Below are 14421 nucleotides of genomic sequence, written 5' to 3'. Positions count from 1 at the left end.
GAGTCACTGAGTATATTTATATTTTAAGACAATAATTATTTCAAGTGTATTATCGTTTATTTCATAGAGATCCAGAGGCAGAAAAAATTCGAGGGATAAGCCTACAATTCGTTCGCATTCCAGAGTTCGCCACGAGCGGGATGTTTTAACTTTCGATAAAATTCGTGTAAGTATGATTATGTGGTTCTGAAATTAAAAAATATATTATGAATTACGATTTTGACTTTATAAGAAAATTATTAAGTATTTATACTATGAATTGATAATTTTTTCATTTTCAATATCCCCTTTTGGCATTTGACGTTATTTTTAGTGATAAATGTAAAGCCAGTTACTTCTTAGATCTATTGTATTCTTTGCTTGCTACTCTCCTGACACATTTCAGGAAGCATAAGATATTTAGTGTGAGGTACGATATATTCTTAGGGCTGTTAAACGGTATTTGATTCGCTTTACAAAATCTACATGCTAGCTTGTATAGAATTTCTAAGGATTTTCATACCAGGTTTGAATTGATCACATAAAACTCAGCATGTTAATGTTAGACAGATAACAGATATTTGGTGTGCTATAAAAGATATTACTGTGCTATGAAACATGTTTAAACGCAAGTATTGAGTACCTTATATACCCTATATAAAAAAGCACTGTAGTGAAATATCAGGTATGCGGTCTGTTATTTGGAAATAAAACTCCTTTTCTTTATTTCTCAATATTTTTAACGGCGTATTTCGTTTTTTTTAGTAGTCAATAATAATTAAGAGAAATCCTTAAATTGACCCCATTCTTCTTGCGCTTTAGGATTCTATTTAATTTTAAACGCGTTTGTAATTTTAGGAAGAACGTGACAGACAAAGATTACGCGAAAAAGAAAGAATACTTCGTGACGAAATTAGACGTCGGCGAGAAGAGGCTTCGCGTAATAGAGAAGTTGAAAGAAGACAACAAATAGAAGCTCGTAGACTCGACAGAGAAAAGAAAAAACTGGAAATTGAAAAGGAGCGAATTGCGCGTGAAAAGGTAGCATTGGCAAAGATTGAACGCGAAAGCTTACATTGGGAGAAGCAAAAAAAAATGGAGTATGAAATGACAAATATGTTCGAAAAGGATATGGACAGAAGAGTTAGTAAAAGATCTGCACCTTTTCGTAGGGAAGAATTCGAAAGAAAGAGACCAGCATATGATAGACATTTCAATGAGCCGCCTCCACCTCCAAGGTATGTAATTAAACCATGAATAGTATTTAAGTGTAATAATAATACAATTAATTAATCCAGTAAGCTAGTTTCTTTTATTAGTGGGGTTATGTTAAACACTGTATAATATGCAGTATAGAGTGGATGTTCGTAGACGATAATAATTAATGTATTCAGTTCCTAACGATGTCAAACTATTTTCTTTCATTAGTGGGGATATTTTAAACACTGTATAATATGTAGTATAGAGTGGATGTTTGTAGACGATAATTAATATTTTCACTTCCTACAGATTTCAAACTTTTATCAAGATTGTTTTCGTATCAATATAGCAAGTTTATTTTATTTACATGCATTTTTCAATTGTAAATATTGTATAAAATTGTGTAAATACACAAATATTTTTTTAAACGGCAAAGTAGTTTTAAACAAGTTGTTTTTGTTATATATTTTTTATCTTTCGTTTCTCACTCATCACGCAGATGTAAATTAATCCAAAAGCTTTTTCTGTTTTCTAAAATAACTGTATTAAGTTGCTTCAATAAGTTGTCACGTTTCTTTTTTGAAATCTCCTTACAGAAAACTATACAAACATCAGTTTTTATTTTGACTGAAAAAACTGTCAAACCAGATAACTATTTTCTTAGCATCTGTATGAAATTTTAAGAAAGCATAAGAAGTACTAACAAGATCCTCCTCCTCATGTCATACAACAGGAAACGGTTATGACGTACTTTGACTTCTTAATGAAACACAACTTTCATCGTATGTTGTTAACCTCTGCGTAAACAAGACTTTTTTAAGGTTTCCAAACGTGGCAACATTATTATTAACTATCTTATGCAAGTCTGCAGAAACGTATACTGGTTTTTTTCAGGGTTCGAGCTTTGATTTTGGTAAAGTTGCCTAGACTCATCTGCAGCATTTACATGTTTTCCATGTACAGTTTTTGCAATCTTCCTGAAAGTTCTTCGGAATGCCTGTTTAGTTTAAAACCCTCACACGTTTCTCATTCTTCATTTCCAAGCTTAGCAAATGAAATGTTTTTAGCTTTACTTCACAACGGTATTTTTTTAAGCCCTTTTCTCTATTCTATATTTCTATATTAGAAATTTCCGAATTTCTAATATAAGCCTCTCCTAATTCTCGCCATTCATCTCTGTTGTTTGTAAGACGTTTCCACATTGGCCCTCTTTTAATATCGTCGCTCCATCGCATTTGCGGTTTTCCTCGTGGTTTTTTGGCTTCATATGGCCGCCAATTCCCGATTTCTTTATTCCATCGGCCATCCATCCGTAAGATGTTCGTTATGTCCAGCCCATTTCCATTTCAGTTTAGCTGAATATATAAACCTTATTTCAAGTCATTTAGTAATAGCGACGTTGTCGAGTTTATAAGTCGGTCAGATGCATTTTTTGTGATACACGAAGCACTGTTGGAAATTAAAGGAAGCATAAAGAAAGTGGATAATGAAATCGTTTGTCTTGCACCGAATGCTAGAGCCTTCTTGTTTGATGCATCTACATAATTATATTCAAAGTTGACACGACATGGAAATAGGGCGTAGTTAGCATTCTTCGCAGTTTGTTCTGTTATACTCCTGAAGATTCCAATCTTCTTAATACTGCAGGATAAAACTATCAAAATAATTTATCGGGAGACAGCTTTAGTTTACTGATTCCGATAAAGCATATTTTTAACATTTTCAACGATTACAATAAATTAACCTATGGCCGTCAAGTGTTTCGATTTGTTCGAGCACGTAATCATAGACTGTATTTCAGTGGGATTACCGAATGCTACAACAACAGTATCATCTGTTGCCATGTGAATGATTATGTGAAAATTTAATTAATGACTCTGGTTAAGAATAATACACCGATAACTATCATCATCACCATCCAGCCCCGTTTTCACATCCATTGTTGGATATAGGCCTCCTCCAAACGTCTCCAGTTCTCTCTATCTCTAGTTGCTGCAATCCAGTTTGTTTTTATTCTCCTTAGGTCGTCGGTCCATCGGGTGGGTGGTCTGCCTCGACTTCGCTTGTCGGCTCTTGGTCTCCACTCCAATAATCTCTTCGTCCATCTTCCGTCTTCCATTCTAGCAACATGTCCAGCCCACCTCCACTTTTGTTTATTGATTCGCAGTATAATATCGTCAACGCCAGTTCGTCGGCGTATCTCCTCATTTCTCACGCGATCTTTCAAGGTCAGACCCAGCATTGATCTCTCCATTCGCCTTTGTGTTACCCTCAGTTTTTCGGCAGTAGCTTTCGTTAAAGTTAGGGTCTCTGCTCCGTAGGTCAAGACTGGTAGGATGCATTGGTTAAATGCCTTCGTTTTCAGGTGAATTGGAGTATTTGTTTTAAAAATGTCTCTCATCCTTCCATATGCCGCCCATCCCAACGTGATTCGTCTATTTAGCTCGCAGGTTTGGTTGTCTCTGGTTATTCTGATTTCATGACCCAAGTATGTGTATTTATCGATTAATTCTACCTTGTTGTTATTGATCTGTATCTCTTCGCTGGGAACCATATTGGTCATCATTTTGGTTTTCTCGAAATTTATCTCCAGCCCAGTTTCTTGTAGTATGTAATTCAGTTCTTGGAGCATGTCTTTGATCTCTCCCAGATTATCTGACAGAAGCACGATATCGTCCGCAAAACGTAGATGGTTTAATCTTTCTCCATCGATGGATATTCCTTTCTGTTGCCATGTTAGTCTTTTAAATGCATACTCAAGAACGGTAATGAACAGCTTTGGTGACATGGTATCACCTTGCCTGACTCCCCTTTTTATCTTTATCTTATTAGTTGCTGAATGTAGACTTATGGTTGTTGTGGCATTTTCATATATATTTTTAACTATATTACAATATCTGTGGTCGACCCTGCAATCTTGTAGTGCTCTTAAGATGGACGGTAATTCCACTGTATCAAACGCCTTTTTAAAGTCTACAAATATCAGTGCCAAGGGACGGTTATATTCGTTAGTTTTTTCTATCAGGGTTTTTAGGCACTGCAGGTGATCATTTGTGCCGTAATTAGGGCGGAAACCGGCTTGTTCCCGAGGTTGGTAAAAATCCAGCTTTGTCTCTAATCTGTTCGTTATTATTCGGGTGTATAATTTATAAAGATGGTTAAGGAGACTGATTGGTCTGTATCTTTCCAGGTCTGCTATATCTCCCTTCTTGTGTAAGAGTACAGTTATTGAATTATTCCACTTTGTTGGGATATTTTGATTCCATAGACATAGATTAAAGAGCTTTTGAATTTTGGTTATCAGTACTGAGCCTCCTATCTTTATCGCTTCCGTGACGACACCGTCCTCCCCCGGAGCTTTGTTATTCTTCATCTTTTTTAGAGCCTTGTAAATTTCGTCCAAGGAGATTTCTAACTAACCGAATAACCGAACTAACCGATAACTATACCTTTCCCTAAATGGGAGCTTAATGTACTACCTTCTTTGATGGCGGGATCTCGACGTGAGATATGGAGTGTAAAGAAAAATTCATTTGTTGTACGTCCACGCTATGTCATTGTGGATTTTTAAACTTCTAAACGAGATGACGTATATGCCGACCCGACGTTATTCGACTGCTGCCTGAATTCCGATTACATTTACGTTCGAGGAGAACAAAAAACAGATTTTTTAAAAGGGAAATGTAATATGATTGAGTTTTCCGCACAATTTGATATTTGCAAATTTGATGAGACATCTTGCGCTACAGGCAACTTTGCTCCTAATACACATCCCTGCCACTCCAATAGACTATTTTTAATCAAACTTTTGTCTGAATCTAAATTCTTTTATATTTGGTAATTTATCACAATGTTTTTCTTGCAGCCTAAAACCCAGAGAAACCAGTCCACAAAACTTCGGTAGTCGTTCAAAGGAACTTTATCCAAAAAGTGTAAAATACTCTGTGCCAAAACGAGATTCACTTTATCCTGAAAAACGTCGGGAGTATGATATTGGACGTTCTACTATAATGGGTAGACAGGTTGCTGATTCATATGAAAGCAGAGATGCTAGAGCTGTTGGGCATCCCAGATCAAAAGAGGCGCGGTTTGAAGTCCCCAACAGAGATACAGGCAGGGAGCGTAGCCCACATTTCAGATCTGGAAGAGAGGAGAGAAGACCAGGTAACATAAAATTAGATATGCCATCTGGACCATCTAGAGGTGAGCAAGAATATTTTTTGTATTTAGTGTTTTTGTTTTTTTTTTACTCCTTGATCTCATTGTATATTCCGCCAGTGCAACTTGAACCGATATAAATTATCCCTTGTTTTACCCTTTTTATCCAGGCTCACTCTACATTTTAAAACAGTGTTAATCATATGTTTTAACGGCCTATTAATGTGAGCAAAATAACTATGTAGTTATTACTCTAATTGCTGAAATCAGTGTGTTATCTTTTACATAGATTTACATGATTACGTAGTACTGAGATATATTTATATGGTATGAGTCATATACCGCCTGGCTATTTTATTATTTGTTTTTAATCCACCTTACGTTTCTGATGGTAACAAAAGCACTCCTTTTATCCTATTTTTTTAAGAAATTTGCTGTTTTAACTTGAATTAATAGAATTCCATCTTTAGTTTGCTTTTATTTTTTACTTTAGGGTGCCTAAATTTAGATGTTATATAAGTTACATGATTTTTAGATGTGGGCCAAAGAAACATTGAAGGCCGAGCTGGACCTGTACCTTGGGCAAATAATCCTCACAAACCTATTGGATCAAACACTATACCAAAATTCTTCGAGAAAGAACCTTGGAGACCAAATGATTTTCCAAGGTAGGTGTTCTAAATTGCTTATATATCTGTGGCTTGGTGCTGAAAGGCTAATGTCAAAATCTTTACATTTGATAAAACTGCAGTTGAAGTTTTTGCTACAAATACTTGTAGGTACAGTTTCAATGCAGTGCAGGCGTAACTTACCAAATTTGGACCAGAGGATAATACATTTGAACAGAATAAATCATTTTTGTTTTATTTTTTTTTCTGCATTTAAAAATTTTGAAAAAATGACATTGGCCCGTTGCATACATTTTTTATTTGTATTTGTTTTTATGACATTGGCCGTTAAAACTATAACAATAATAAACATAGTGGCTTTAATTTGATATCGAACTATAATAATTAGGCACATAGTTAATTGTAGACAAAGCTAACAGAAATTAAAATTAATAATAGGAAGATAAAATGGTTCTAAAAGGTACATAAATACTAAGATTATTATTATTAAATAAGGGTTCTCTCTTTCAAGTAACTTCCGTTATTCTGAAAAATCACTTTTTCCCGCCAGAGCTTTGTCTGGAAAGTACAGTATGCGACAAAATAATCTACTGAATATTTATATATTTGGATTACATTATATAGCCTTGCAAACATTATTCACGACGACGTTTCCGATAAAACAGATGTTCAAGGTGCCCCAATTTCAAACATTTTTCGTAGCGTTCACGAAGGTTCTCAATCCTGTCTGTGAACGAGGCCTCAAAAGGCAAACGAGACTGAAAAACAGCCTCCTTCAGCATTCCTAATATGTACGCATCAAGTGGCATTAGGTCTGGTGAGTGAGATTGGTATGGAAAATCACTGCCACGCGAAATCAATCGATCCCCAAAATGATTGCGCAGCATTCGCAGCGACTCACTGGCTGTGCAATAGGTTTCCCCGTCCTGCTGAAACCATTGTTGATTAAGTGGTAGGTTCCTGACACCACAAAATCGCTGAAGATCATGTAGAAATGGCGTGATAATATGCTCTCTGTAGCGCTCCTGATTAACAGTTAATGGCGTTCCATTATTTGCTTCAATAAATGCGGTCCCTGCCATGTGCCTATACAGGAAACCAAATGGTAACATGGTTACTGTGAAGGAGGTGCTCGACTATTATGTCGGAGCGTTCGAATCCAAGAAATTGTGGTGTCTGGTTGGATTGACTTGATATGCACTTCACGTGTGCCGCTGGTAAATAATCAAACCCCGTTTGAAAAACTGACTTTATTTGAATTAACAAAACATGAATATAAACGCTAATAAGTATTGTTCCGCTGGCTGTGGTCCGCCGGCCTTGAAATCTCGTATTTGAGTGCTGTCGTCTTGGGGTGCTTTTAGAGACTCACCTTATCTTCACATATGGCATAATATATCTTCCTACGCTACTATGTTGCCGGATTGTAAAAATGCATAAAATAAACTTGAATTAGATAGAGGCGTAAACACTGGTTGTTAATGGATCCGTTTAAATAAGTATGGCTTTCTTCAGAAAACCAAATAATCGATAAGAACGACGCGTTCTCATAATCCATAGCCAAGTCACGTGCGCAGTATTCGACTCTTACACGCTTATCAGCTACACTCAGACGCTGTCCGGTCTGTATTTTGTATGTATATCCACCAATATTCTTGAACATTCGACGGAGCGATCGATCACTGACATTCAGTTTTAATGATATTCTTCTGAGGATTCGTTTCAACGACTTCAGCACTTAACTAGAACACGCCCGTGATTCGTATTTGTTGTGACTGTCACTGGGCGATCCACGTGACCTTTATATTGGTAAAGCACATTTCCCGTTCTACGAAAATTGTCAACAACTGCTATCATAACGCTTGTTACTAGAAGGCTGTTTCATAAACCTAAGCCTACATGCGGCAACTGATTTTAAGCTTGAAACAGTTTTCTCGATCTTCTCCGTATTACCGAAAATAATACCCCACGATAAAAAAATTTTCTGCAGCACTGAGAACCATCCTGTGAAGCACCTAACATTAACACGACATTCATGTACGTTATAACGACTTTCGGACACCGTACAGTTCCCGCATATTGTCATTTGCAGTTATCTGTTCAAGGAAATGGTTGTAGTATGTGCGATATGTATTACTGATAAAGTGCCTGTAAGTCTGTTAGTTTTTCTTTACTCAAAGGAATTAATTCGTTGTGCTAGAAGCGAGGGAAAATTATACTGTCGTCTTTTCGTGTGACTTTTAGATATATCAAACTAAACTGACCCTCAAATGAATATTTGTATAAAATAGTTTGAGTCTCTGTTGAATACTGCATCCATTTAATTTGCAACCAATGAACTGGTTCATTTAAAGTGTTCTTTTTACGATGAACATAATAAGTATTACAATATGATTTAAAGTTTAAAAATTTCTTTTGTTCCAATTCTGTACTTTTTTATAGCCGGTTTTCTAGATACCAAACGTGTCCAATCACGAGGCAACTCAGCAGTAGTAGTCTGTTTTTTTTTAATATTGTTTCATCTGCTACTGTCTTCTCCCATATGCGTATGACCAGCTTCAAGAAATTTGTGGTTTATAGTAAATTTGTTATCTTTGGAATTTAATTCGAAAACAGTTTGCAGCAACATTGTAAACAAAATATATTGCGGTTTTGTCTTCCACAAGAATCACTGTATGTATTTTGGTGTTTTCTTCTATAAGGTGGTGTGGATAGCATAGGTAAAGAAGATGATTTTGCCTATGGTTTGGTAAACGGTAAGGTTAAACTATCACAGTTGACGTTTATAAAAACTCAATTCACTTCTGTGGTGGGCAAGTATTTTTGCAAGTCGAAGGATAACCTGGATTATTCTGTCATTCTTTTTTATCTCTTCGTTTCGACTCGTAGGTACACTCAGCTAAATGTAAATGTTCTTTTTCTTTTTATTTGAGTGATATCATTATATGGAAGGATAGGTTAATATTTTTCTGTAGAAAAAATTTGGTTGAATATTTCTACAATAATTATTCACATAAAGGCGGTACATTTTAGCTATCGATAGATCAGACGTCAAGTGCTTTTTTTGCGCATGGTAGCGGGAGTAGTGACTTTGGTTAGCCGGAAATATATTCCTGTGCACTCATATCGAGAGTTTACCATTTTATGGAAGTTTATGCTGATTTCCATGCTTTCCTAGCCTATCATCCGGACATACGTGGCCTCAGCTATATCGTTTCTGCTTAACAATTACTCTCGTTTTTTTACAAACTTATATCAAATGTATTAAGAAAACATGATTTGACATACTTTAACTTTCTGACCACAAACTTTCTAGTAAAATTTCGTCTGCTTTGGTTGCCTTCATTATGTCTCAATCGTAAACTTCTTTCCCTCTTCTATAGAATTTGCTATCAACTCGTGTTGTCCAGAGCTAGATGACTAATAAAACTATGTGAAAAGAATTTGTCGCGCTTATCGCGTATCTTTACTTGCTTAGCTGGGATTGTTTTATTTCCGAAAACCGATTTATACCTGATTTTATCGATTTTCTTACGTTCCGTCTCGAACTGGGAGGATCGTGCTTTCGTTTCCTGTTAACTTCGTCTTTGTCTTGTTTTGTTCTTCGTCTGTATCATATATTTAATTGACTTTTAGCAGGATCCTTCAATTGTGGAGTACTATCTACCACAGTTATGTTGTCACTACCTTCAAACTGATCGACTTCGTACTCGTCATATGTCTACATATTCATCATCACTATCTTCGAACGGTTCTAGATTCCTAGAATCTGTATTTTCTGTCAGTAATATTTCGCACTGATACTGATTCTATAAGAAAACGATACAAGGTTAGAAACAATTGTTTAATTTTAATCTTATCGCGAAAAATTAACATCAGTCACATTACACTCATTACAGGCATGTCATAAAACAACCTGAAAATCGGCAATGCAATCTCATTGCTTAAAATTACCGCCAATGTTGCTGATGTCACATCTGTGTCAGTTGAAGCTAGAAGGGCCAATGTATACATTGGCCCACTAAATAATAATGCCAGTAATCGATAAAAGGGCCAATGTCAAGTTTAGCCCTTCTAACCGAAAATTATGTGAATTATTTTATTATGACATTGGCCACCATTACATTAATATCACGGCTTTTTGGTTGAATTTTATATTGGCCATTTTAGCATATGAAAGTGTGCATCGAACGAAGTCTAATGCACTGGTGTACTCAAAACAGCAAAAAAATTACATTGACCCTTTTTCTCCAACCACAGATATAAGCTTGAAATTTTAACAATTTATTTACTAGTTGTTTTATATTTGTAATTGCCTAAATACGTGTATTTTCTTTAAACTATTTATCTCAAAGTTAAATTACTTTTCACGAAATTATAACAAAATGTGATCTATTTTAGGTGGTCTTCTCAAATCGCTCCATCGAGACCATTTGGAAATATGGGAGGACCTGTGTGCCCCCCTCCACCAACAATCAACAGCTATCCTGATTCTCGTTTTAATTCAGGCATTAGAAAGTATTAATTTCTAAATGTAATTTTATCTTTTTTTATTAATGTAAGGTTAATATTAAATCAGCTAGGTTTAGATGATTAAAAGTTTTTTACATATTGATTTTACTTGCTGAGCTGATTGTTTGGCAACAGGATTCACTTTAACTTACTATTTTTTAATTTTTCCTGTAATATAATGTATTAAGTAAATATTACGTATTATGTTTAATATCCCTATCCATGTTTTTTCCTGGGCCCGTTTGATCCAAAAGATCTCCCCTAGCTGAAGCTGAAGCTTATTGTGTTTGCTGTCCAATTTTGTTTCCTACACCCAGTCTAGAATTTTTTTACTCTGTAGAAGGGTCCCTCTCGATAAATCCATTGTCGCACTAGTTCTAGGACCTTGTTCATGCGATCTCTGACTACCATATCGTACTTTCTTTGCGCGAGATGATTACCAAACCATCCGCATATTCAATTGTTTTACGACCATTTGCCTTTAAACTTTCTATTAATTCATCCATCACCAAATTCCACAACAGTGGGGACAGAAATCCCCCTGTGGACATCCTCTGTCGACCCGGGACAACACGGTCTCTCCAAGGATAATGGTATTTACCATTCTATTCCTGAGCATAGATTTTATCCAGTTCAAACAAATATTTTTGACTCCTTTACGTCTCAGGGCATTAGTTATGGATATTATCCAAATGTTGTCGAAAGCCCCCTTTATATCCAAAAAAGCTCCCAGAATCACCTCTTTATTTTCAATTGTGTTGTCCACTTTTTCTAGTGGAGTTTGTGGACTGCTGTATCGGTTGAATTCCCTGCTTTATAGGAATTTTGTTCTTGATGTATTGAAGTGTATACCAATGTTTCATCCCTAATATATGTGTCGAGCATTAAAACGTAAATATGAAGACATATGTACTGTCTTCTGTGGGAATGACATAAGACTTATAGGTCTTAGAGACTTTGACTTTTCCCGTCCTTTTGACCCCGATTTAGGAATGCAAGTTAATCTAATCTCTCTCCATGCTTGAAGAATGTACCCGAAGGCTACACTACAACTTCTTAGTACATTGCATATTCTGCTGTACAGAAATTCCGGTCATTTTTGTAATAACACTGGATATATATACTACCCATTACTGGTGATATAGGCTCGCATGAGTTTATTGCCCTTGCTACATTTTCATAGTTTACAATCTTTTAGTTAGTTCTGGATGACCTCTGCAAAGCCTCCTTGCCTGCTGATTCCCAGTAAATATGTGAATGAACTATTTGTGATTCAGGGCAGTGCACTCTAAAGAGCTCTTCAGCCGTGTCTCTTCCTGTATTAATATACTCGCTCTTATAATTTAGGAGCGAGTTAATTGGTTGTGTTTTCTTCCTTTGAGAACACCTTTTGAAGTTCAGCACAAGCATGAGTGCTTTTAATTTCCTCACAGTGCTACGTACATGTGTCTCTCTTGTAGCTGTATTCGCGATTGAAACTGAATGTAGAGGGCAGGTCAATTGCAGTGTCATGGCCGATATAAATGGTATAAACAAACATAACAGTCTAATGTTTACTGCTTTTGCATGTTTAGTTTTGTTTAAGACGAGTTATTTTTATCATTTAAAAATGGAAATTAGCCTAATGATATCTTTGAGTATAGAGTTTGCGTGAAGCAAAGAGACCATTGGTTGAAGGGGAAGCAGTTTTCAAGTGATGAATTCTTAAATTTTAACTTTAATGTTTGGAACTGGCTTGTGTATTGATTAATCCTATTTTGTGTATACCTGGGAACCCAGAGTACAATGTTCTGTGTAATGTTTGTCTTAACTAATATATGCATTATTTTATATTATGCCTTATGTTTTTAATAAGTTAATTTTTATTTTATACTATTTTTTGACATGTAAGTACTTTATTGTATATTAACATAAATAAGTAACTTGAACTTGACTTTATTGTAAGATAGTTCATTTGATTACATGAAATCAACCTTAACTTGAGATCACCTGTCAGAAAAGATCATAGCACATGATTTGTCTTTAAAAGATTTCATAATAAATCATGAGGAAAAAACCTGATGATACTATCCCAACATGATATTTGTATTTCTGTTATTTAAGAAAATAAATTATGTATTCTCAATATGTTATTGATTTAATGATAGTGGTATTTTCTTTTTATTGATTTCCTCTTTTAATATTGTAACCACTTCCTACTACACTCTGCGGATGAATTTGCAACAGAATTGGTCTCATTAAGCATAATTAGAGCGGCTTCCTTGATTTTTCTTTTTTACTATCTGCTTCTTTCATGACTATACTTGAATCTTTCCATTGAACTCTATGTTCATTGTTCCAAGCGTGTTTGCTTATTTGAGATCTATCAAATTCTCTATTTTTAAAATTATAAGTTTGATGTTCACTTATTCTAACATTTAATGATCTTCATGTTTTATCTAAATCGCATTTACAAGGTATTTTATTAATACAATTCTTTGTTCTTGTTCATTGTTAGGTTTAGTTTTATTAATAAAAAATAGATTATTAAAGCAAAATAAATCTTTTATTTACAAAATATAGTGACCAATACAATCATTTAACCAGACAACCAAATGGTTTAATTTCAGATAAATCTGGACAAAAATATATACTGGAATTCAGGTACAATAATTTACTATCAAAATACAAAGTTGAGATTTAGTTACTTATTTTTAAATATATTCCTGTATAAACATGTTTATTTCTTGAAAGTTTAATACATTAACAAAAATTAAAGTAAACAATAAAAAATATTTGACAAGAATGAATGAATTTATCTTCATTTAAAATTAGGTTTGTTAAATTTACGATTGCAGCAACAACAACCATCATATTTCTACTAGAATTTTCCAACATTTTCTTCCTACAACAATGTAAAAAATGTTACAATACAGTTTAAAATATTGTGATGTAAGTACATACCTCTGTATATTTTTTATTTGGATTCTGTCCATCCTAATTTGTGTCATAGCAGGGTTATTGCTCTTCTCCTTGCAGTTCTGCATAAGGAGAGAGGCAGTAACTACCGCCTTAAAACTGCGACGGACACAAATAATGAAACCTGGTGTTCTAGTTGGCCACCTGAAAATCTTAGAAAAAATTCCATTGGATTCTAAGGACATGCCGACAGATTCTATGCCAGTCAAATTCGACTTTGAAACACCCTTTGAAGTTGTCATAAAAAACCACCAAATGGGTGAAGAAATTGAACCAAAAGTGGAAGAAGGTTCACTCGTATGGTATACGGATAGATCTAAGATAGATGAAAGGGCAGGAGTGGGAGTTACTGGAAACATAATTTCAGGCTATCTAAATCTCTTGGAAACGCCCCAACTATCTTCCAGGCAGAAATACATGCTATAGACATAAGTGCCCAAGAATGTCTCAACCGAGACACCCGTAGGGCAAGTCTTTATTTTATCAGACAGCCAAGCCTCCTTAAAGGCTCTAAAGTCATTTACATGTGAGTCAAAGTTGGTTTGGGACTGTAAACAATCTCTCAAGAAGCTGGCGGAACGCAACAATGTAACTGTGATGTGGGTGCCAGATCACAAGGGAATTGCAGGAAATAAGGAAGCTGACAGCCTCGTAAAAGAAGGTGCTAATACCCCATTCCAGGGTCCGGAACCCTTCTGTGGACTATCGAAAAGCCACATCAGAGAGGAACTCCTTACCTGGGAACTCAATCCACTAAGATCATATTGGTCTAACACACCAGGACAAAGGCAAGCAAAAAGACTCATAAAAGTGTCGCCTACTGCAACAAACCGCCTTCTCGAAAAGGGTAAAAAAGATATCAAAATGGTCACTGGCCTTCTCACTGGTCACTGCCCTCTGAGATATCATCTCAAGAAGATAGGCAAATCAGATAGTGAGAACTGTCGTTTCTGTCACAATGAAAAAGAAACGGCAGAACATATAC

At 35.4% G+C, this 14421-nt stretch overlaps 1 protein-coding gene across 1 annotated transcript in view; it reads left to right on the top strand.

The window, feature by feature from the left end:
• Positions 1-10670, top strand: part of LOC140452461 (uncharacterized) — a 30480-nt gene extending 19810 nt beyond the window's left edge. The window contains exons 8-12 of the mRNA XM_072546728.1: positions 68-166; positions 838-1217; positions 5045-5382; positions 5873-6005; positions 10368-10670. Coding sequence (XP_072402829.1) covers positions 68-166; positions 838-1217; positions 5045-5382; positions 5873-6005; positions 10368-10491 — 1074 coding nt within the window. The 3' untranslated portion in view covers positions 10492-10670. The remainder of the gene's footprint in view (positions 1-67; positions 167-837; positions 1218-5044; positions 5383-5872; positions 6006-10367) is intronic.
• Positions 10671-14421: the final 3751 nt, after the last annotated feature.

The sequence above is a fragment of the Diabrotica undecimpunctata genome, chromosome 10, assembly GCF_040954645.1.
Source record: "Diabrotica undecimpunctata isolate CICGRU chromosome 10, icDiaUnde3, whole genome shotgun sequence".
Classification (NCBI taxonomy): domain Eukaryota; kingdom Metazoa; phylum Arthropoda; class Insecta; order Coleoptera; family Chrysomelidae; genus Diabrotica; species Diabrotica undecimpunctata.
This window is presented reverse-complemented; position numbering and strand designations above follow the sequence as displayed.